At 45.9% G+C, this 22,611-nt stretch overlaps 1 protein-coding gene across 3 annotated transcripts in view; it reads left to right on the top strand.

The window, feature by feature from the left end:
* The window catches only part of SEL1L3 (SEL1L family member 3), a 145,769-nt gene that overhangs the window by 66,718 nt on the left and 56,440 nt on the right, over positions 1–22,611 (top strand). For all 3 annotated transcript variants that reach the window (XM_081303559.1, XM_081303558.1, XM_081303560.1), the window contains exons 14-20: positions 1,845–1,907; positions 5,102–5,278; positions 7,515–7,642; positions 10,306–10,389; positions 17,637–17,727; positions 17,860–17,944; positions 19,101–19,210. In XM_081303559.1, the coding sequence (XP_081159685.1) occupies positions 1,845–1,907; positions 5,102–5,278; positions 7,515–7,642; positions 10,306–10,389; positions 17,637–17,727; positions 17,860–17,944; positions 19,101–19,210 (738 nt within the window). The remainder of the gene's footprint in view (positions 1–1,844; positions 1,908–5,101; positions 5,279–7,514; positions 7,643–10,305; positions 10,390–17,636; positions 17,728–17,859; positions 17,945–19,100; positions 19,211–22,611) is intronic.

Raw genomic sequence — 22,611 nt, 5'->3', positions numbered from 1 at the left:
TCTCTTTCCTCTTCTTCTGTAATTAAGTGAAGTAATGGTGCACTTCTGAAAAATATTTCCATCATCTCCTTTGCTTCAGCCCATCAGTTTTATTAAGTAGGTAAGCTAAAGTCTAGTCGAAACTTGGTGCATATAATTTCACCTTTAGTTCCATTCATAATGTTATTTGGGGTCCTGGAAAATACAGAGTCCAGCCTACCTTAGGTGTTTCCTGTATCCTGCAGGAGATTATGAATCACTGTACTTTCTCACCACAGAGCTGAAATGTATAGGAGAGAATAAGAGTAACTGTTACAAGCTTGGACTCAGAAGTTCACTTGCCTGGGTCCAAACCCTGGCTCTGGGCTTCACACAGTGTGTGACTCTCAGAGACTTCTTGGGTGGGAATGACAGTGTCATCTCTGGTGGGCTGCCATGATGATAGGACTCTGGTGGCCCATGTTAGTCAACCCAGGAGCACTTTTTAGTGCCGCCTCCATTTGCTCGAGAACTTAAGCATTTCATCAGAGCTAATAGCTGCATTCCTGCAAAAGCCTCTCACGTTCACCTCACACGTGACCCTGTTGACTTTGTCTGAGTCCAGAAAGACCCTGTGTTTGTCAGTTTTGCGTGGCTGTGACCAAAATACCTGACTAAAGCAACTTAGAGGAGGAGAGCTTTATTTTGGCTTACAGTTCCCTGGGTCTCAATCCGTGGTCAGCTGACACCATCTCACAAACATGGCAGAAGGGCATGGTGGGGGAATGCCGCTCAGCACAGGGCAGGTGGGAAGCAGAAAGATCAGAGACAGAGGGAGGGAAGAGGGACGCCGCGCCTCGGGTGACCTACTTCTTCAACTAGATCCCATCTCCCACTCGTCCTTTCTGCTATCCGTGGATTAATCCATCATCCTATTAATTGGATCTTCAGGATCCAGGCATTGCCTGGAAGCCCCCACCTCTGAACCTTTTGCATTAGGGCCCAGGCTTTCAACACGTGAGCTTTGGGGGGACATTCCAGGTCCAAACAGTAATAGACCCCATGAGGCCCCTGGAAGATTGAGGGTGTTGGACTTCTCCGTGAGTTTGGAGCAGCAGCGTTGCCATCTGACTCCCTGTGCCCGGCGTCTTCCCTGTCAGACCTGTGTCCCCAGAGACCTCTCAGACCCACCACTTTGCACGTGGTCTTGCAGACACCTCAGCCTGGGCCACGGAGTTCCTTTCTTGTAACAAGAGCCTCAGAGACCATGTCTCTGCAGAAGGATAAACCAACTCTTCTGGAAAAATCATGATTTTGCTGGAAGAAACTTGTTAGTGTCTGTCGCTTGCCTCTGGGGCAACCAATTTCACAGGGTCCTATCTCCTTCGCAGCAGGTTCTCAAGCTGCTTCTGAAGCCACAGCGTCACACCCTGGGGTCTGGAGCCAGGACCAAAGAGGCTACCAGCAACTGCCCAATAACTCTTGACTGTCCAACCCAGATAACGTGCTTTGTCTGTCTGGCATACTAGATAATCCCGGAGGAAAGCATCCAGGAGACCAAACACAGTTAACCCGATTCCTGGCTTCTCCCGACAGGACCCGGGGCGTGTCGGGAAAATGATTCACACGGGGATCAAGGGGGATTTTGTACCGATGCTAAGCTGGGAGGTTGAGGTTTGCTGCCTCTGTTCCACAAATATGAGCAAAATCCTAATGATGACGATGGCTGCGTTGGTGGCGATGGAGACGAATCAGTGCTGAGCATAGAAATGTTTAAGGTGGAGTTCTTAATTAGGATGGGGGTTTATTTGTAAGTATTTTATGTGATGCTTGTCAGTGCACATAGTTGATTTTCCTGATGATTATTGCTGTTTATCAATGTTTAGGGTCAAGGAGTGAAAAAGAACAGACGGCTCGCCTTGGAGCTGATGAAGAAAGCAGCTTTCAAGGTACCTTGGGCACCTGTAGGAGGGAGCAGTGCACCCCTGCACCCCTGTCCCTTCACTCAGAGGCTGAGGGAAAAGGCAGCTCCCGGCTGCAGCATTCATCATTTTTGAGTTGCTGCACACACAGAATCCAGCCACAATGGGGACAGTCGGATTCAAAAGCTGAATTCACCTTCCAGTCAATAGAATTCAGGCTGATTTTGTTTGAAGGCTAAAATTATAATCATGAGCTGCCCTGATAACAAGCAGCGGGGGCTCCTTGAAATTGAATGGTGTAAACGCCAATGAATTAGGAAAACCAAAAGTCTAATTCTTTAGGAGGTTAACCCCGTCCTGTCCAATTCCCATTAGCTTCTTGGGCTTTGATAAGGGGACTGTTTACCAAGGTTATTAGCAGGTTTAGGAATTATTTTGCTTTTGTCCCTATTTTTCACTCTAATGCTATGAGCCAGATTCTATGTAGCACTACAGAAAGGAGGTTATGAAAGCTCTTGAGAGGAGGCGCGCGCACACACACACACATACACACACACACACACACACACACACACACACAATGCATGCATACTCACACACATACACTCACATGAGCCTGCATACAGATTTGCAAACTAATAGATTTGTAGAAACCACTCTAATTCTACATCTTAATTGGATTTCTTTCTTCAGTGCTGGGAATTGATCCCCGGGTTGCTCTACTACCAAGCTGCATCCCCAGCCCTTTTTCTGCTTCTTCTTTTGAGTAGGGTCTCTTGCTAAGTTGCTAAAGCTGGAGTTAAACTTATGACCTTCCTGCCTCAGCCTCCCAAGTTACTGGGATTATAGGCATGTGCCATTGCACCTGGCATTGACAGGAAACTTTATACCCTTGTGACTCTTGGATGTGCCTCTGTTCCCAAGGCTGCAAATGATGGCCTTATCTATGGAGACTCCTGAAGCAACCTTATTGACTTTCTATCCCTGTTTACTTTTCCCTGGGCGGGGACAGAATGTCCTGTTCCCCAGAGCAGGAAAGTGGAGCCCAAAATAAGACACTGCAGAGACTCTCCTCAGAATGGGAGTTGTTCAGAGGACACATGGCCCAAGAAGAGGGACTTGCCAGTGTGCACACCTGCTCCTGACCTGACAGAAAGTATAGGGCAGAAATAGAACAGGAGCGTAATGGTGGTCATTTAGAGTACTGGTTCCAGAATATTCTAAAGTGGGATAGTGATGGGTTTCACAGGTGTGAAATTTGCATCTCTTCAGGTCTCTAGTGGTGAATTAAAGTCTAATCTGCTTTATTTTGAATAGATTTTTTTTTTTTTTTGCAGAACTTATTGGGGAAATGTAGTTTTGAGGTCTGGCATAGTCATGTTCTTCAAAGTGCTTTGTGATTCTCATTCATTCATTCAGCAAGGATTTCTTAAGGCCCTACGATTTGTCAGGGACTGTGGTAAAGGTTGCATATAGTTGATTTTTGGAATTAGAAGTCACACAGAGGCAGATCTTGTTGATCCAACCGAGTAAATGTACTTAGGCAAAGTCTAAGTACTAAGCAATAAGACAGAATTTCTTCTGGACCCCTAAACCCAAAACCAATTCCTAGAGGAGCAGTTTGGAAAAGTTTTTGGTCAGTGGCAGGTATCTCTGAATACATCTAAGGCCACTTAAGTTAAGAACTGCAAAAGTCATTTCCATGGGTCCCTTCTGTAGGTATATCCCAAAGCAGATTCTTGTCACTTGTGACCTGGTCTATTACTTCATAAACGCATTCTGCAGTATTTACTGGGAGCTTACCTCGTCACAGGCTCAAGAAGAATGCTTCCATGATTGGGTCAATGGCCTTGAAATTCCCAAGTGGCACTCTCAGGGTGGGTACTTGGTAGCCTATGGGTCCAAACCCCACTCTCCATCCTAAGGGCATAGAGTTTGGAATCCCTTTCGATTCTCATTGGCATTCAAAGCGCTCTGATTCATTCAGCAGGTATGTGCTGAGTGCCTGCTCTGTGTCTGGGATGAAAACTGAAGTCCCAGCCCTCAGGGAGCTTCCACTCCATTGGGCTCTGCTAGTTTGTTCTCCAGAACTTCCTGACCCCAGATTAAAACATAAACACTAGAAGGCATGGCCTTCTAGGCCTCTGCTGACTGACCGAGCTACAGGCAAGAACCCTGTCACCTGCTCTTTAGAGACACCTGGTCTTCACTGGGGAAAGGGGAGTCAAAAGAGATGTGGTTCCAAATTAGATTCTGACTTCACAAGTCCACTGCTTCGAGGCCACTGTCTGACCCTCACATTGTTTTTTGCTGTTGGTTTTCATGGTTTCGTGGGTCAGGTGGGAAAGAGGAATGAGAGTGCTCTCTGGCCAGGTGTGTACTCTCTGGCCAGGTGTGCACTCTATGGCCAGGTGTGTACTCTCTGGCCAGGTGTGCACTCTATGGCCAGGTGTGTACTCTGTGGCCAGGTGTGCACTCTATGGCCAGGTGCACACACAGGGGTCTCCTGGGTGGGCTGGAGGCCCTACCAGGGCCCCTGAGTTTCCATGGCAGTGTGAGCACAGCCCATGCTTGATGGGATGCATTCAGTAGGTATGTGGGCTCCAGGCTGGAGTGTCCCCTCCCCAGCGCCAGCTCCTGAGTTCAGCAGGGTCTGAAGCCCTCCTCCTTCTCTACTCGCCCCTTCTGCTTCAGCCCAACCAGAAATGGGGAAGCCTAGCAGTCACAAAACACCAGTGCTCTGCACGTGGGCTGTGGCAGCTGCATCCCTCCAAGGGGCTGTTGGTGTCAGGGCCGAGGAATCAACAGATGGGCAGGTGGATCACCTAGAAACCATCCCAGCTGCAGGTTCCAGGTCTCCCACCACAGTCAGGTGCTCAGGAATTTCAAGGGCACCGCTGATCCCGCCGGGCAGTGGAGGCTAGTGTAGACAAGGGTTTTGCCTCAGGGCCCCAGGCGCTGAGTGGTGATTTGGGGGCCAGCCTCACCGCTGAGCTGGAAGGCTGAAATCCCAGCAGCAGCGGGGCAGAACCCACCTGGGAAGTCTCTCAGGCCGACTCATGTTTTCTGTGCTTAGCTTTTCGTTAATGCCATCTGCCCCAAAAAAGAGAAAGAGAAGGTTTTGCTCAAACTTGGGCAGAATGTTTCACAGCAGTTGCTTCTGCATCTCTTTAGATTTCATTAAAAAAAATAATAATTTCTTTCTTGTTCTAAAAATTCAGGGATTGCATCAGGCCGTCAATGGCCTGGGATGGTATTACCACAAATTCAAGAAAAATTACGCCAAAGCAGCAAAGTACTGGTTAAAAGCAGAAGAAATGGGGAACCCGGACGCGTCGTACAATCTTGGAGTCCTGTATTTGGATGGCATTTTCCCAGGAGTTTCTGGGAGGAATCTGGTGAGCAGACTGGAGACCAGCACTGCAGCTGGACAGTCTCCCTGCCCTGATGTGTGGATGGAAGGCGTCCTCTGGGCCAAACTTGGACTAGGCACCGGGAGGGGAAGGCATGAGGCTGTCACCTGAGACAGGCCCTGTTCTCGAGGAGCTCAGAGTGCCCTTAGGAAGAGAGTGAAGAGCAAAGGCAGGTGTTTAGCCAGGTGCCACGTGTGCCACGTGGAGAGGAAACACAGCGAAGGCCAGTGCAGGGTCCACGGAGGAAGGCGGCTGGAGCAGGGCGAGAGGAGGAAGTGACTCAGGCTGAGGGTGAAAGCTGGGACTGATCCTACTAGAAGCCCAAGTCCAGATGGGGTGCCCGTGTGAGGCCAGACCTCATGATAACGAAAGCCCTGGCGTCCTCGGTGCCTCTCAGCCCTTCCTCTGTGCCCCACGTGGCACTGTGTAGGCTTGTGTCCCTCTGAAATGTCTTCTCTGATCGTGTCCATTTTATGGAGGAGGCAACTGAGGGTTGAGTAACTTGGAGTCATGTATGTAGTCGAGCCGGGGCCTGGACTCTGTGGGAAATGGAGCTCCTGTGTTAAAATCATATCGATATGGTGACAATACCCCCAGCTCCATTGTATCCCACTGCGTTTATTGGCCACCCACCTACAGCAGGCACGTTTCTGGGCAGTAAGGACACAGAGCAGGCAAAACAGTCCCTGCTCACAAAAAGTTTTGCTTTCAGTAGGAGGGAAAGAAAAAAAAATATCTGACCAAAGGGCAAGTGGAGAAAGTATTATGGGAAAGAATAAAACAGAGAGGAGGGCCGGAGGGAGGACCCTGAGGGAGACTGTTTTTGAAGGGAGACCAGGGAAGGCCTCTCTGGTGAAGTGACAGCCTCCCAAAGGAGACCTGGGGCTATCAGGGAGAACATTCCAGAAGGAGGTCACAGGACAAAGGCCCCGAGAGGGAAGTAGGCTTGGTGTGCGAGAGGAACCGCAGGGAAGCCAGGACAGCAGGAGCAGAAAGCAGGACAGATGGAGAAAGGCCAAGCGTGCACTGACCAGGCCACCTGACTCAGCTTTTGCTGAACTGCTGACAGTCTTGGAAGGACATGACAGGCTGCGATTGAAGAGCCTCCTCCTGGGTCCCAGCAGATACTGAAGACAGAGCAGGGTGGGAGCAGTTGAGTCCCAGCGAGAGGGGGCAGCGGCCAGCACAGGGTCATGTCAGGGAAGGCATCTACAGATCTGAAGGGCGAGGGGACAGGATTTGCAGGTGGGCGGGCTGTGGGGCATGAGAGGCGGGGAGATGTTTGGCATTTATTGAGATGGGAGAAGGGAGGTAGCATTGGTGGGAGTGGGTGAGACTGGGGCTACCAGAGCTGGTGGGGTCAGGAGAGCAGATTGGAAGCTTATTCTCCGTGAAGCACCGGGTTAAGCCTTTCGAATACGGTGTTCTATTTAATTCTCACTCCAAACTTTCCCGCTAGGGACAATCAGCAGCCACATTTTACAATTGCAGAAAATGATGTTTGGAGAGATTAACTGAGAAGCCCAAGGCCACAGAGCTCATCAAGAGCAGAGCTGGGATTTGAACCCCAGTCGGCCCGCCTCGCAAGCCCATGCTTTTAAAAATAATAGCAAACTGCCTCCAAAAAATCATGTTATCAAGGGAAGTACGAACCCCCATCTAAGTGTTTGTTTTCTTTTTTCCCTCCACCTCCGTCTGATTGCCCACGAGGCTGATATTTTTATGCATTGCAAATGTCTGGTGAGCCTCCCACACATCTGTGAGTGACGATTTTTTATTGTCATTTTCTAATTCTCACCTTCTACTGGAAATGCAGTTTTCCAACAGGAGTTTGAAGAAAGGTATTGAGCAAGGTTAGGAAAGCAAGTGTTTGAATTTTCACCTGGTGTGACTCCTTGATACAGTCTTGGTGGAGTGCGCAGGGGTTATGTGAGGATCAAATGAGAAGGCAGTGGTACCCTCCTTCACCTGTCGTTGTCCCTCCTGGCTAAACTTAATCAACAGAATAGCTTTGGGCGAGGTCATACATCCCGGAGGATGGCTTCAGTGATGAGCTGTCTTCCTGGAACTATGGCTTGACCTGGTTTTCTCAAGTATCAGAAGTTTCAAGCCAGTGATAATATCGGACTTCAAGCACTGCACCACCTTGGCTTTGGTGAGACCAGCGCTGCCAGGGGACCTTTTGCTAATGACAATGACGTCTGTTTGTTTCTCCCTGCAGACTTTAGCTGGTGAATATTTCCATAAGGCTGCGCAAGGGGGACACATCGAAGGGACCTTGTGGTGTTCTCTCTACTATATCACAGGCAACCTGGACACCTTCCCGAGGGATCCCGAGAAAGCGGTTGTGTAAGAATCTGTCAAGTGTCGCCCGTGACAGAAAATCCATGTCCTCCACTCACCGAGCCTGAGAAGATGGACTTCCTTTTCCTCTTCCTTTTCTTTCTTTCTTTTTCTTTTCTTTTCCCTTCCCCTCTCCCTCTCTCCCTCCCTTTTTTTGCATTTTTAAATTGATTTTTATCAATTATACAGGCATGTAGGTTAAAGCGCCAAATTAATTAATAAGACCAAAATTTAAAAATTTCTAAATTAGAAATAAGAAAAAAATTTGACAAGGAAAGGCAGGGAATCCTGCTCGCTACCCCCATCCCACCCCACCACCCCCCCCCCAGCCTCTGTCTCCTGCTCCCTGGAGTAAATCACTTTCAATCTTTTATTCCTTCTCTACTGGCTTCTCTCTAAACAGCAGGCAGATTCCACTGTGCCTTGGTACATGGGCTTTGTCTAGTGATGCCCCGGGGAGAGACAAGGCTGCAGCCCTCTGTGCCTCTGCCACCTCCCACTGTCCCACACGCTCACACGTCCTGCCAGCTCTCATCTTCCCAATGAGCATATGTTGGGGGTCAGCTCAGTATCAGAGTTCACATCGTTGCATCCATGTAAATACCGTCAGTGGCTGAACCATGCAGAATATTACAGTTGCTTTTTTTTTCCTTGCAAAACTTCTCTATTCTATACAACAGTAATCGTTTCTTATCGTTATTTGCTTAGCTGTATATTCTCATCACTTTGTAGGTACTTGATCTCCATCTCGATCGCTTCCAGATGTCAGTCTCCTCTCTCTTTGTCGCCCTGTATCCTATTTAGTTACTCTTCTTGCCCACATCTCTCCTGGAGTCTTTGTTTAGGGCAGGGCTATCACCCTGAGAACACCTTCATCACTGCTGTGGGGGTTTCCTTCCCTTCCATCTCTGTTGGGGGGGGGGTTGTGTTCTCTCTGCTGAGCCCCTTTCTTCTTGCTCTGCACCTATATTTTGGAAGGATACATCCTATGGTAGCTTCCTGCACAATGGTGAGCAGGAGGCTATTTTTGAGGCCTTGCATATCTAAAATGTTGTCCAGAGATTGGCAAACGAGGGCCAGCAGCTGCAGTGTGGCTCAGTACCCATTGTGTGGCTCCGAGAACAAAGAATGTTTTTTACAGTTGAAGAGAGTTGTAAAGCAAAGAAAAATGAATATACAGCAGTGATTACCTGTGATCTTGCCTTTTATAGAAAAAAAAAATTGCTCACTTCTCCTCAGGCCACTTGACACCGCAGCCTGGCTCTCCAGAAGGCTATTTGCACAGCATGGAGTCAGACCCATCCTGACCTCAGCGCAGCATAGAACTTACCTTGAATGGCCTCAGGGCTCTTTATCATCGTCATGAAGGCTATCTGGTGTGGAACACTCATGTTTCATGAACTTTCTCATTATCCTTTTGTTATTGATTTTCAGTTTAATTCCCGTTGTGGTCTGAGAACATAGGCTGGATGTCTTCAATCCTTTGACATTTGCTGAGGCTTGCTTGCTGGCCAGGATATGGTCAATTTTGGTAGATGTTTTCCAGTCTCTTGAAAAAAAGAGCCGTGACTTCTAAATGAGTTGGTGCAATGTCTACCTACGTATCAGTTACCGCAAGTTCATTAATTCTATTATTCAGCTCTTCTATGTCCTTTCTGACGTTTTATGTTTTGCTATATCAGTTATTGAAAAGGGCTGCATTAAAATTCCTCAGGTGTGGATAGCTGTGTCTGTGTCTAGTTCTGTTGGTTTGGCCTCACATGGAGACACTTTACTTTCCTGAGTCACACAGATGCTGATTGTTTTGCCTTTCTGGTTGACCGCTTCCTCATTTATAATTTCTTTGTCTCGGTTGATGGTTCTTCCTTCATCTCTCTCTCTCTCTCCTTCTCTTTCTTTTCTGTTTTTCATGAAGTTATACCAGGCTTTATTGTTAAGAGTTTTATGTACCTTATTCCCACTATTGTTTTCTATCTTTGTCCTTTACTTTTAAATTATATATTTTGTAAGTAGCACATAATTGGGGTTTTGTACATTTTTCACAATTTTAGCTTTTAATTGGTGTATTTAGTTCATTTACATGTAATGTAGTTCTGGATATATTCGTTTTTAAAATCTACCATTTTGTTATTACTTCCTATTTGTCCCACCTAGTTTTCTTTCTTTGTGTCTTTTTTCCTCTTTCCTATGTATTAATCAAGTCTGTTTAAATATTATTCTCTTCCCCCTCCTATGAGCTTGTTAGTTCTGCATTCTTCTGCTATTCTTTTAGTGGTTTTAGTCCAGACTAGTTCATTATTGATATACCCCTCTAGGATATATTAGGGGACAGGAACAGACTAGGAAAAACATATTCATGGAAAGACTACTAGAAGTCTTGGTGGAGACCATTTTTTCATCTCGGTAGGCATTTTTCATTATGTATGTTGCATGTCTTTGTTTCCATAAAAGACAAGCTACTGAGCGTTGATAAGAAGGGGCACTGAATGAAAAGCTCTCAACACACATTTTCTTCACCTTCTTAACATTTCAGTTCTGGTTTGTTGCTTTATAAAAATTCTAACAAGCAAAATATTCCCCAAGTGGGATTTATTGAGATCATATGAAGAAAAAAGTGATTATTTAATTTGCCACAGTTTGCATATTTTTTTCTTCCCGTTCCTTTTCAGATGGGCGAAGCACGTAGCTGAGAAAAATGGCTACCTGGGCCATGTCATTCGCAAAGGCCTCAACGCCTACCTGGAGGGCTCATGGTAAGCTTGGACCCACCTGAAAGTGAACTTCCTCAGCCCTGAACTTTCAATCTGTCATTAGAGTCTTAGGAGATGGAATCTTAAAATGTAACTGAAAGAGCAATTTGCAGGGAAATCACAGCTTCCAGTAATGGTATTCTGAGTATCACGGACTGATTGGCTGTTGATTGGAAAACATAGCATTTCCATGTTTAATTATACACAAAAATTAGTTCTCCGGAGGGGTGGCCACATTCATCAAGTTGAAAGACACACAAATACGTTGGCTTCTCTTTCCTTCGAGTTTGTTCCTCTTGACTTTAGAGTCTAGGGACAGCACGAGGGACCTTAGGTGAGATCTTCTTCTCTCTGTCAGGCCACAGAAAGTTCAGGATTTCTACCTGATTCATGAGGCACACCTATAGTCCCAGCAACTGATGCTGAGGTAGGAGGATAGCAAGTTTAAGGCCAGACTGAGCAACCAGGCAAGGCTCTATCTCAAAATAAAAAATCAAAAGGGCTGGGATGTCATCCGGTGGTAGAGTGATCCTGGATTCAATGCCCAGTACCCAAACAAAAAAAAACCGGCTCAGGCCACCTCCTTTCATAGTTAGTTGACTCTCTTCAGCCATGACCAGGAGCTGGGGATGCCAAAGCCGCTCACCGGTATCCAGTGTCAACCAAACAGATGTCCCCTCCTAGGCTTCTCAAGGCTGTCTCACCTGCCCTGTGAGTGATGAGACACCGAGGACAGGGACTTACAGACTTGCCCGTTTCCACACTGTCGGTTCTCACACTGTATCCTCATTTTCCTTTGGGCCACATTTTCTTGGCTGTTTTATTTATTGCCTCAATGATCCGGGTATTTCTGTAATAACTAAAAAGGACATGCAAATCAGCAGATACCCCTCGGTCCACTGCCTCCAAGACATTAGGTGAGACCTACCATTGATCACACGCAGATCCAAGCTGTAATTAAAAATTAAAATATCCCCCCAAAGGTGCCATTTCCTCCTTGGGTCCATAGCTGGTCACGCACCCATCAGATCGCATCTCCGGAAGCAAGCGTCTTAAATTAGAGAGTGCAGGGAAATGAGCCCAGCGGGAAAAAAAATCACCAAATACAAATGTTTGTTATTATCATCCTGTGAAAGTTTATTATCTGTGGGCTCACTTTGCACAAACAGAAAGGAATTTCTTTGAAGGAAATCACCTCTTCCCGACTGTAACTGTACCTTCCTGTTTTCCTGGAGTTTCTGTGGTGTCTTGCTTCCCGGGGGAACTTCAGTTCATAAAACTCCAGATACTTGACTGTAACTCATTCTCTCCGGCCTCCACAGGAGGCTCATGCTCTCCGCTCCCCATAAGCTTCCGAGGGGGAACCAAATGCTTCAAGATACCCCTAGGTTTTTATGTGGGGTTTTCCAAAACGGGGAGCAGGTCTGTACACACACACACACACACACACACACACACACATTCATACCTACATGCCCCCTCGCCCCACAAAGGTATCTGACACTTTTTTCCCCCCAGAAAAAGAGTGAATAAAAAAACCTGGTGAATAGCTCGGCTTTCTTGCCTACTTTGGCATTTAACAGAAAGCCCTTCGCTAGACAGCTGAAATTTTGCCACGAAGGGTTAGTTGAATGAAATGCCTATAAGCTTGACTTCTGCCTTTGACTTCTCAGCTTCAATGTGGGCGTCCCACCCCGTCCCTTGGTAGCGGGGAAGGAAAACTTACCACATGTATTTTGCGCTGTGTGTGGTTTTGATTCAGTTCAGTAGGTTCTGCTGTGCACACTCACATGCAGGGGATGTCACCAGTCAGAGTTGGGGACCCTTGCTGTCCCTCTCTCTCCTCCATGCACATTTTCTCACATGGCCCGCATTAGGTCTAACCTCGAACCCTTTGCACCTGCTATTTCCTCTACCTAGGAATCCTGCCCAGTCCTGGGATCACAGTCATTTTATTGTCCATTGTCCCGTGACTTGTGTCCCAGGGCCTCGCACATGGCAATGCCGAGGAGTGCTCAGAAACTACTGAACCAGTGGAGGAATGGAAGCAAATAGACAGAACAAGCCAACTCAGGGGCCAGGAGCAGGAGGGGGGCCCTGGGGACCGGAGGAGGAAGGCTGCTCTCTGACTGGGGAGGCCTAGGTCAGCTTGACGATGCAGTAGGGATAACAGGGCCTTGAGGGATGAATAGAGTTTCCTCTTAGCCACACAGGGAGCAGTACTAATGGCAAGGGCATTGCAGAAGCAAAAGCAAAGAGGTAGGAACAGCCTGAGGAAGTGTAGAAAAATTCAAGCCATCCAGTTTTCCAGGGGGGTGAGACTGAGAACCTACAGGGCAAAACCAAAAAAATGCTACTGGGTGGGATTTTGAATGGCAGGTGATACACTTTTTACTTGGTCTAGGAAGCAGCAGGGAGCCATTGGTGGTGTTGTGGAGGGCAGTCACGTGACAAAGCCCATCTCGAAGATGTTTAAACCAAACAGCTGAGTGTGATGGCGATAGGAAGGGAGACCCTGAAAGGGGGCTGGCTCAGATCCAGGTAAAAGGTGCTGAGCATTGGAGCCAAAGATGTGGCATGACCTCTTGAGGGTTTTTTCTTATGTAATATTCGACAAATATAAAATAATATGTGATATGTAACAATATGACTCATAAAAACACAACAATAAAAGGGACCCCTGTTAATTTTCACCCTACTTAGGGGGTGAACATCAAACATTGCCAGCACTGTTGAAGGCCCTGCGTGCCCCTCCCAGATTAACCCCCAGAAGTCACCATTGCCTGAGTCTTACTCCTCCACCTCTTGGTTTCTGTATAGTTTTGCTATATATGGATATATTCCTGTGCAATGGATTTAGTTTGGCTTATTTCTGACCTTTATATTATTAAAATCATATCATATATAATCTTCAACTTTTTTTAGACTTAACATTACACTTCTAAGATTCATACATTTTGATGCCTGTACCTGTGGGTCATTCATATTCACTGCTATAATATGTTGCTGTTTGTTAATTTTCATGGTAATGCATATTTTTTTCCCTTTTGCTGCTGTTACTGTCTTTTTTCTCTCACTTTTTAAATTTATTTTTCTTTTTAGTTATACGTGACAGTAGAGTTTGTTCGACATATCACACATTCGTGGAGTGTAACTCCCCATTCTTGTGGTTGAACATGATGTGGAGTTGCCCCTGACATGTATTCATCCATGAACATAGGAAAGTTGTGTCCGATTTATTCTACTGTCTCTCCCATTTCCATCCCCACTCTCTTCCCTTCATTCACCATTTTGCAGTGAATTCCACTGAGACCCCAGGACTTTTCTAATCCTGAGGCATTAGAAGAAAAGAGCACAGAGGAAATAATATAATTCTTCCCTCCCTACCCCCTTCTTGTGTGCTGGTTGTGCCACACAGCCACAAACATTTCTTAATTTCTTCTCTGACATGCAGGGAAGAGTTGCTCTTACCTATCAACACAGGAGTGGGGCCTCTGGGTGGCCATGAATGGCACCTGGTCAGCATGATGAGACAACTGTTTTCCAAAGTGGTTTTACCAAGTCAGTGTCCTGTCCACCATCTATAGATTTCTGTTTCTCCACATCCTTGCCAATCCTGGTGCTGATGCTAAGAATGGTTAAAGGTAAATCTCGGCCTGGCTTCGAGACTTCTTAGTATCAACAAGAAAAAAACATCTAGTGTCCATTACAATGAGAAGATCTTTGTCAAAATATGTTTGGGGCAAAGCGCATCCTGATTGCTTCCTGAACCTCCAGTCTCCAGCCCCTACCCAGGGGTTAAATAGGAAATAGGTGCGTGCTGGCCTTCTCACACTGCAGTGTGGCTTTTGGGGTACCATCTATTTTCCCTTAATAGAACAAAATCATCCATCAATGTCTCCGGCCCATCCCCCTTCTTCATTTTTGTGTAAGTGAATTTATTCTGGACGTTATTTTCAAATTACATGTGTCAGTTTGATGAGCTTCTGCCTTCCTGTGTTGTTCCAAGATTTATGTGGGGGAGCGTAAAGAGGAGCGTGATGGAGAAAGGGGATTTTTGCTGGATCTGCGTAACACAGAAGATGATGTTGTCATGCCTGAGGCTGTCCTCGGACACCAGCCGGCCAAGGCCGGCTGTCATGTTTCATTTCTCTCCTCCTTATGTGTGTTTTATCTGCGAGCTACTGTTTTATTGTGCTTTGTCTTAAATGTACCCAGAATACTTAACCCCAGAGGTTAGCAGCTTCTAGTGGACTTGAGGCGGAGAAGTAGACATGCAAAGTTCCGGTTGAAAGAGATTCACCTTTTTGCAGTGAATTCCACCAAGACCTCAGGACTTTTTTTCTCTTTTTTTCTGTTTCCCATCTGAACTGCCTGAGGCATTAAAAGAAAAGAGCACAGAGGAAGTAATATAATTGTTCCAGCAACTGCTCAGAGGTATTCAAATTCACAATTCACAGCAAGGGGTCGAAGAATTGATTATTAAGACCTATCATTATAAAAGTGCTAGGAATGTCTGTCTGTGGTCTGAAAATGAGAGGGAAGCAAATGTGCCTCTAAATTCATTCCTATAAATTCCCTCCTTTCTTGCGTTTATTCCCCATCTTTAACAAAATTGTCTGTCTGGAAGACAATCCACTTGAGTGCATTGGAAATAAAACTTAAAGCTTGGGTCATCTTCCTAAAGTTTGAAGAAATTAATGGGAAGACAGGAGCATTTTGAGGTCTGTCTTTGGGCTTCCTGCAATTATCAAGTGCTGAGTAAATGTTTGTTCCAGAATGTAAGTGTAGAAATATCTGTAATTAATACTTTCAGGTGGTTTCTGTTGAAACACAGTTAAGTAGTGCCGGGAGGCTGCATGTGGGTCGAGCCTCTGATCGGTGTCATGTCTCAAAGCTTTAACAAGCTGGGGAGTCTGGTCTGGGAAGCGTCAATCCCCCTTTTAGAGCCTACTCTTTCACTATATAAAAGTGGGTGGTGGTGACATCAGCATGCACAGGCCTGGGTGATGGATGCAGCCAGGAGGAGTTGACATCAACGTTTTTAGACATCTCGTTTGGATGGATTTAGTTTCTCCCTTGATGGAAATGCTTGAGAATTCTACAGTATTTCCTCCAAGTCTATGTAATAATTGAACAATAGAAGTCTTCTTATGAAACCTGTCCCTCCCCTACTGCCAAGGTTACTTGAGAGGCAAGAGATTGTCTTATGAAGCTTCTCTAAGTGAGCCTTCTGACAGTGTCAACCACCAGCTCTCACCCTACCCCTCAGTTCTAGCAGCCAGTTTGGCTGTTTTTCTGCTGTCCAAGAACTCCCTGTGTGACACTTCAGTAATCTGAGCCACATACTAGCTGGTCATGGCAGCTCAGGGCATTGGCTCAGTACTGGACTTTGGGGGACAGGTCTGCCCCATCTCCTTTCCTCAAGCATCCCTGGTAGAGACTGAGACACTAATGGGTGTTCATATGTATGTGAAGAAATTTGAGGTTTTGAGACCTTGGGAACAGGGTTTTGTTATAAAAGGATAGGGACCTTCTGCAGGACCTCCCTGTGGTGCCTCTTTGGTGTCAGGTGAGCTCTGAGGATTCTGATGCAGCCTGTGTAACAAAGTCCCTAGGCATCTTTTCAGTGGTGTTTGCACCTGCAGAGTGGCCTTGTGATCTGACTGCCTGAGCAGGGGACACTGCTTAGCTGACCTTGTCTCTGTTTAGCATGAGTCACAGCTAATTGGTCAGCCACCTTAGGTATCTCAGAGGCGGGAACTGACTCATTCAGAAGCCATGTGTCCCATGACCTGCAGCCTATCTCACGGAAGGTCTGCCTGTCATAATTTGATTCCCAGCCATCTCTGTATGTCTCCATGAAATGGTCTCCCAGTAGGTGCTTTGAGCACTGTAGAAAGGTGATTTCAGAATCTGTTACCTCATTTTCTCTCGCCCATCCTTCCCTAAACCAGCTTCTGGGTGGGGCTCAAATTAAGAAAGCATCATTTGTATCAACTACTTAAAATGAAAAATAAGCTTTAGAAACAACTACTTATTGTGAAAATCAAATTTTATGCACAAACTGGGTAACATAGAAAATTGAGGAAATCAGATAGATAAAAGGAAGAAATAGAAATTACTGCATTCTAACCATGTAGAGATTAGTATTGTTAACATTTGGTGGATAGTTTTTAGAATTTATTCTTCTACATATATGTATTTACAGGTGTATGCATATGTGCATATTTAATTCCATTTGTGTTTTGCAAAAGTGGGATGCAATTTTATATTCTGCCTTTTTAGGGTACTAATTATAAGGTTTTGCACAAGTATTTTCAATATTCTTCCATGACATTGTCTTTATTGGCCACATCTGAATGTGGCTGTACGAGGTTCACTGAGCCTAGTCAGTGACTTTCAGGTATTTGTTTCGAGTTTGCTTTGATGTAGCAGCTTTTGCCAACAGCCCTATCACAAACCCCTTGGCAACGGGATCCTTGCGCATATCTGGTTTCTTTGGAATAAACCCCCAAGAGAAAGCGGTAGGCACAAATGGTGTGTGAATTCTCAGACTTCCTTCCTTGACCCCAGAACCACTGCACCCACTGGCCCTCCACCGCGGGCACGGGAGTGTGTGCATTTCTCCGGGTCCTTGCCATTGTGCCATCAGTGAATCTTGTGCCCGTCTTTCAACCGATGAAAAGTGATCTCTCGTTGTTTTGCACTTGCTCAGTCGCTACTGGTGTCTGGCATTTATTTTTCATGTGTTTTGACCACTGTCATCAATCCCTTGTAAACTGCTTCTTCTTTGCCAAACTTCTAATGCACCACACAAGCTCAGCTTTAATTAAGCTTGTTCTGAATCCTAAGTCCTGTAAAGCCTTTCACAAAACAGGGGACTGTAAAGCCCAGGGTTTTTTCTTAATACCACTCATCTCCTCTAAGCGAGGAAGGAAAGATTCAAGAACCAAAGACTAAAGGACAAGTCCCCAGCCAGCGTTCCGCACCCCTCTCGGCCAGTAGAGGTAGCTGTTGTACCAACTAGGTCCCCAGCCTTATCTGGGAGCTCAGCCTTTAAGATAGGAAATAAATCAGTGCATGCAGTATTTTTAACAACAGTATTTATTTAAAAAGAAAAAAAAAACTCATGATTTTGTGGTTTTAAAAAACTGCTTATTTTGTGCCCTCTTATGTTTGAATATAAAGCTCTCTGAATATTAGTAAGAGCCACTATATGAAATTTATTATTAATCATCTATTTTTAGGCATGAAGCTTTGCTGTATTATGTTTTAGCAGCAGAAACTGGAATTGAAGTGTCACAGACAAATTTAGCACACATCTGCGAGGAAAGGCCGGTAAGTAAATGGATTCTTCTGCAAGCAGAAGCTGTAAGGTTAAAGATAATGAATTAAGCTTTACCAAGGCAAAATTAGTCACTTGGCCAAAATATTAATGAATTAACTTTTTCTCTCTCCTTTACCTCTTAGGACCTGGCCAGGAGATACTTGGGTGTTAATTGTGTTTGGAGATACTATAATTTCTCTGTTTTTCAAATCGATGCTCCTTCATTTGGTATGTATAGAAAAAACGGTGCTAAACTAAGCGTTAGAGGCTTTTAATCTTTAGTAACAGGGAACATCTAACAGCTTGGTGTGAAGTGTGATATTTCTAAACAATTAGGAATGAAAGTGAAAAATCTCTGCTATTAAGGCCCTGGATAACCTGCTCTTAGCCCCTGCAGGGCACTCAAGCACCTTGTCCCACTCACCAGACCCACCTTCAAACCAAGAGAACGCAAAAGCCATCCTACTATAAAGGGACACCCTGGCCTGTCATTTGCTTTTTGCCCTCAGATGTGTTCCCAGCCCTGTCCTCTGCTCTGCTGTCTGTGGGAGGGGGTGGCCACCAGGAATGCAGTGCCAGGCTCCTGTCCCAGGGGCTTCTGATGGGCATCACCAGTGGTGGGCACCAGGGAAGGCTGCAGAGTGGGAGGAGGGGGGAAGCCCAGCTCTCTCTTCCCATATCTCTGTTTTGCACCAGTTTTCTGCCAGTGGCCACATGTCCCATAGTTCCAGCCCCTGCCTGGTAACTCCGCCCTCTCTGGTCCAGCTCCCAGGGGACTGGGAAGCTCTGGGAACCTCACAGCTACCCCCACTTCCCCAGCCTAGTAGGTGACAGTAGCTTCCTTCCATCTCCCACTTGCCTTCTGTCTCTTCCGGTACCCAGGCATCTACTTTCCCATGATAAAAATCCCTCTTTGAGCTACCCAAGGTGGATTCTGGATTTTCTGATTGGATATTGACAGACACCTATGCTCTCAAATGTTTTCCTCAAAGTAAACATGAAACACGCGGCTAACGCAAAGCAAAGAGATAGGAGACACATCAAACACAGCAGCAGCATTTCAGATGTGGAATAGAGGGCCAGGGACGACCTTGGCCGCTGGACTGAGTTCGCTGTCAGACAGTCTCAAACAGATCTGCTCAGGGGAGCTACCTGGAGCATGGAAAGTGTCTAGATAGGGTGCTCCAGGAAAAAAAAAAAAAAAAAAAAAGAGAGAAAGAAAAGAAAACCTTTTTTGTTTTCTCCTGACACAGAAAGGAAACCTAAAAATATTCTGCATTCAAATTTTAATAGGATACACTCTGTTGAGTGAATGGCCCAGTAATTGACAATGTTAGCCTAAAATAAAACTGCTTGACAAGTGGATATGTTTTGTGTTCTGCAGCATATTTGAAAATGGGAGACCTGTACTACTATGGCCACCAAAACCAGTCACAAGACCTTGAATTGTCTGTGCAGATGTACGCCCAGGCCGCGCTGGAGGGAGACTCCCAGGTAAAACCAGCGAAGCCTTCTCTGAAGGCCTGGAGACCTAGCAGTCTTCTCTGTGTACGTCCACAGCATGATTTGGTCTTTGTCCATGCACGTTCACACATCCTTCAGACAACTCCATGAGGACCTGGGGAACCTTGATTGAGCGCCTACTGTGTTCCCCAAGCAATCCTATGGAGCTGGAGATTTTATACCTATGTCATAATTAGAGCCACAGCAAGGTAATGAATTGTTCCAGGCCAAATAATCAGGTAAAAAATAGAACAGCCAGAGCCTAAACCTGGGTCTCTGGCTCCAATCCTGAGGAGTTTTCTACTGAATTCTGTCAAAATAACTCACAGATAGAAACTCAAGGATCTAGAAGAGTGGCTGTTCCAGGACGTGCTTTCCATGTGCGATTGAGCTCAATACTTAAGTGACAGGATTTTTTCTCAATGACATTTTTTTAAAATTTCTTATTTTAAAATCACTTTAGGCTTATAGAAAAGTTGCAAAAGAGACTCAGAGCATCCCCATACACCTCCGCCCAGCTTCTTTTAACGTTAACATTCTGCATGGCGACCATGCCACTGTCAATATCCGTACCCACTCTTCAGACTATTTGGATTTCACGTTTGTCCACTGATACCCTTTCTCTGTTCTGGGATTCAGTGCAAGGTCCCACATTACATCTAGTTGCTTTCTTATCTTTCGTTCTCATCAAATGGTTGGACATTTTTGAGCCTGTTTTTTCATGAACCGGCTGAGGCTGAGTGTTTGGGGCAGGAACGGTAGAGATGTCACGTGTCCTTGGCGCGTCACGTCGGGGCTGTGTGGTGTCAGTGACTCTCGTCCCTGGTGAGGTTAAGCGTCTCTGGGGGCTGGGGATGTGGCTCAAGTGGTAGCGCGCTCGCCTGGCATGCGTGCAGCCCGGGTTCGATCCTCAGCACCACATACCAACAAAGATGTTGTGTCCACCGAGAACTAAAAAAATAAATAAATAAATAAATTCTCTCTCTCTCTCTCTCTCTCTCCCCCCTTTCCCCTCTCTTTAAAAAAAAAAAAAAAAAGCGTCTCTGGTTTCTGTTGGGTTTCTCCACTGTAAAGTTAACATTGTTTCATTTCTAATTTATAAATATCTTGGAGAGATAGTTTGAGACTATGCAGATACCCTGCTTGTCCTCAAAATGTTTGCCTATGAATTTTAATAGATGGTGCCTGCAACCACTATTAGGACTAATGATAGTTCTCACTTGCCTCCTTCCCTCTCCGTTTGCTAATTGGGATCTCCCTGAGGATCTCAGGGCAGGGTTTTTTGCAGTGGAAACTGGAATAGTTTCCGACTATGCTCTGGAGTCTGATCACAGAGCGAAAGTTGGAGACTCATCCTCACCTTGGCTTCCCCCACCCTTCTTTTTTCTTAGTGGGGATATTACATGGGAGGGGTTGGTCCCCAGGGTTAAGATCCTACATCTCTCCACTCACAGCTGCTTGTGTATGGGGAGTCACTAAATCTCTGAGACTCCATTTCTCGTCTGTGGACTGGGAAGATAACAGCATCCCCTCCTTGGAGGTGAGGATTAAGTGAGGTGCTGTGTCCAGCTCTGAGCCCCGACACCCAGGATGCTAACTGGAGCGTGATCTGCTATTTCTTCTGGAATGAAGTAGAAGTTTCTGCTACAGGGTTTTGTACAGAAACAAACTCCCTTAGATGATGTCGGCCATCATTTTAAATGAAGCCTGGATAATTTGGTTTTCATTTTTGATGATCACTTTTTTAGGAAGACAATGATTCAAAAACAATAAGGGACAACGTATAAAGAAAAAAAAATCAAAAGATCCTTCATTACACAGCAGAGGCTTTTCCTTCTTCATGTCCTTGTGTCACTTCCGGTCCCTGCTCACTGGCACATGCACCTGCAAGGTGACCTCTAGTGTGCGGGCCACTCAGACCGCCCTGTGGTTTTCTTGGTCTCTCTGCTTGCTGCTCTCAGGAGCCCCACATTCTGCTGAGCTGCAGGGCTTTGCCTGCTGCCGGGCGCTGCTGCTTGTCCACTGATTCAGCCCATCTGTGTCCCGTCCCCGCCACGTCTGAGGCAATGCTTAGTGGCAGGGCACGAGGTGAAAATCAACCTCCTGCCTTCGTGGGGCTCAGAGTCGACCCAGGAAGACGTGGAGGCTGCTTGCCAGGGAGCAGCGGCCATGGCTAATGCTGCCCTGAGCACTTTCGTGTCTTTTCACTTGAATAATTTAGTTATATTCTGAGACGGCATTCAGGAGGCACACGGTCCCAGTGCCTCTACGGCTCCGCTATGGCGCGCCGCGGAGCTGCTTTCTGAAGACAAAGATGGATGCCTCGCCTGAAATCCTGTCGGCCCTGGACGATTGAGTTTTGCAAATGGGACAACTGCAAATTAATGCTTCCTTGTTGCTTTGAATGGCATTTGTTTAATGACTAGTGAGGACAGACACCTTTACCTGTACTTGCTGATGGTCGTTTGGTCTTCACATCTTAGGTGAATCCTCTATTCTTAGTCTTTATCTACTGGAGTCTTCATTCTTTTTTTTTTTTTTCTTCAAGCCATAATTAGTTCTTTATTTATTTGCTTAGTAGATAATGAACCTTAAAGCTATTGCATTGCATACAAATATTCCCCAGACTATTTTACCACTTATTCTCGTAATATGTTTCCACTGATTAGAAGAACCTTTAAAATGTTACAAAGTCATTTTTCTGCTAAGACTTCAAGTTTTAAGAGTATCTTCTTTTCAAAGAGAAGAGAATATCCCATGCTCTGCTGCTGCTGCTGTGTGTGTGTGTGTGTGTGTGTCTCTACGTCTTGAAGATACTTAACATTTAAATCCACTTAGAGGTTATTTGACAACATGGTGGAGGTTAGAGAACCTGGACCCCACCATCTGCTTATATTTGAATCTCAGCTCTTTCCAGCTGTGTGATCAAGGGCAAGTTCTTTAACCTCTCTGTGCCTCAGTTTCCCAATCTGAAAACAGGATAGTAGTGCCATCTCAACTCCTTGTGAGGATTAAGTGAATATACACAAAAGAGTGAGGCCTCGCATACAGCAAGCACTCAGAAAATGTGACTATTTTATGTCTTCATGGTGGCCATGCAGGATGCTCTCCAGAGTCCCGGTTGTGCAACTTGGCAGTTCGTGATTTTCATTTAGATTGTGGTCTTGGCAGCTGAAGGGCAAGGCAGAGGGAGGACGGGAGCCATTCAAACATGACCGTGGATTCCTGGAAGGGCCACAGTCCAGCTCCATTTGAAAGGCTCCTCGTGGTGAGCCCCACTCATGTTTTGCTGGCTTTGTGGTCTGGCCGCATGCTCAGCTCATGAGGGCCAGTGACCTCCAGCTGGTATTGTGGCACCCATCTTGTGGGACCCATTTCCACTGTCGGGCTCC

The sequence above is a fragment of the Spermophilus citellus genome, assembly GCF_964194105.1.
Source record: "Spermophilus citellus genome assembly, chromosome: 8".
Classification (NCBI taxonomy): Eukaryota; Metazoa; Chordata; class Mammalia; order Rodentia; family Sciuridae; genus Spermophilus; species Spermophilus citellus.
Note: the sequence above shows the minus strand (reverse complement) of the source record. Positions and strands in the feature narration are given on the sequence as shown.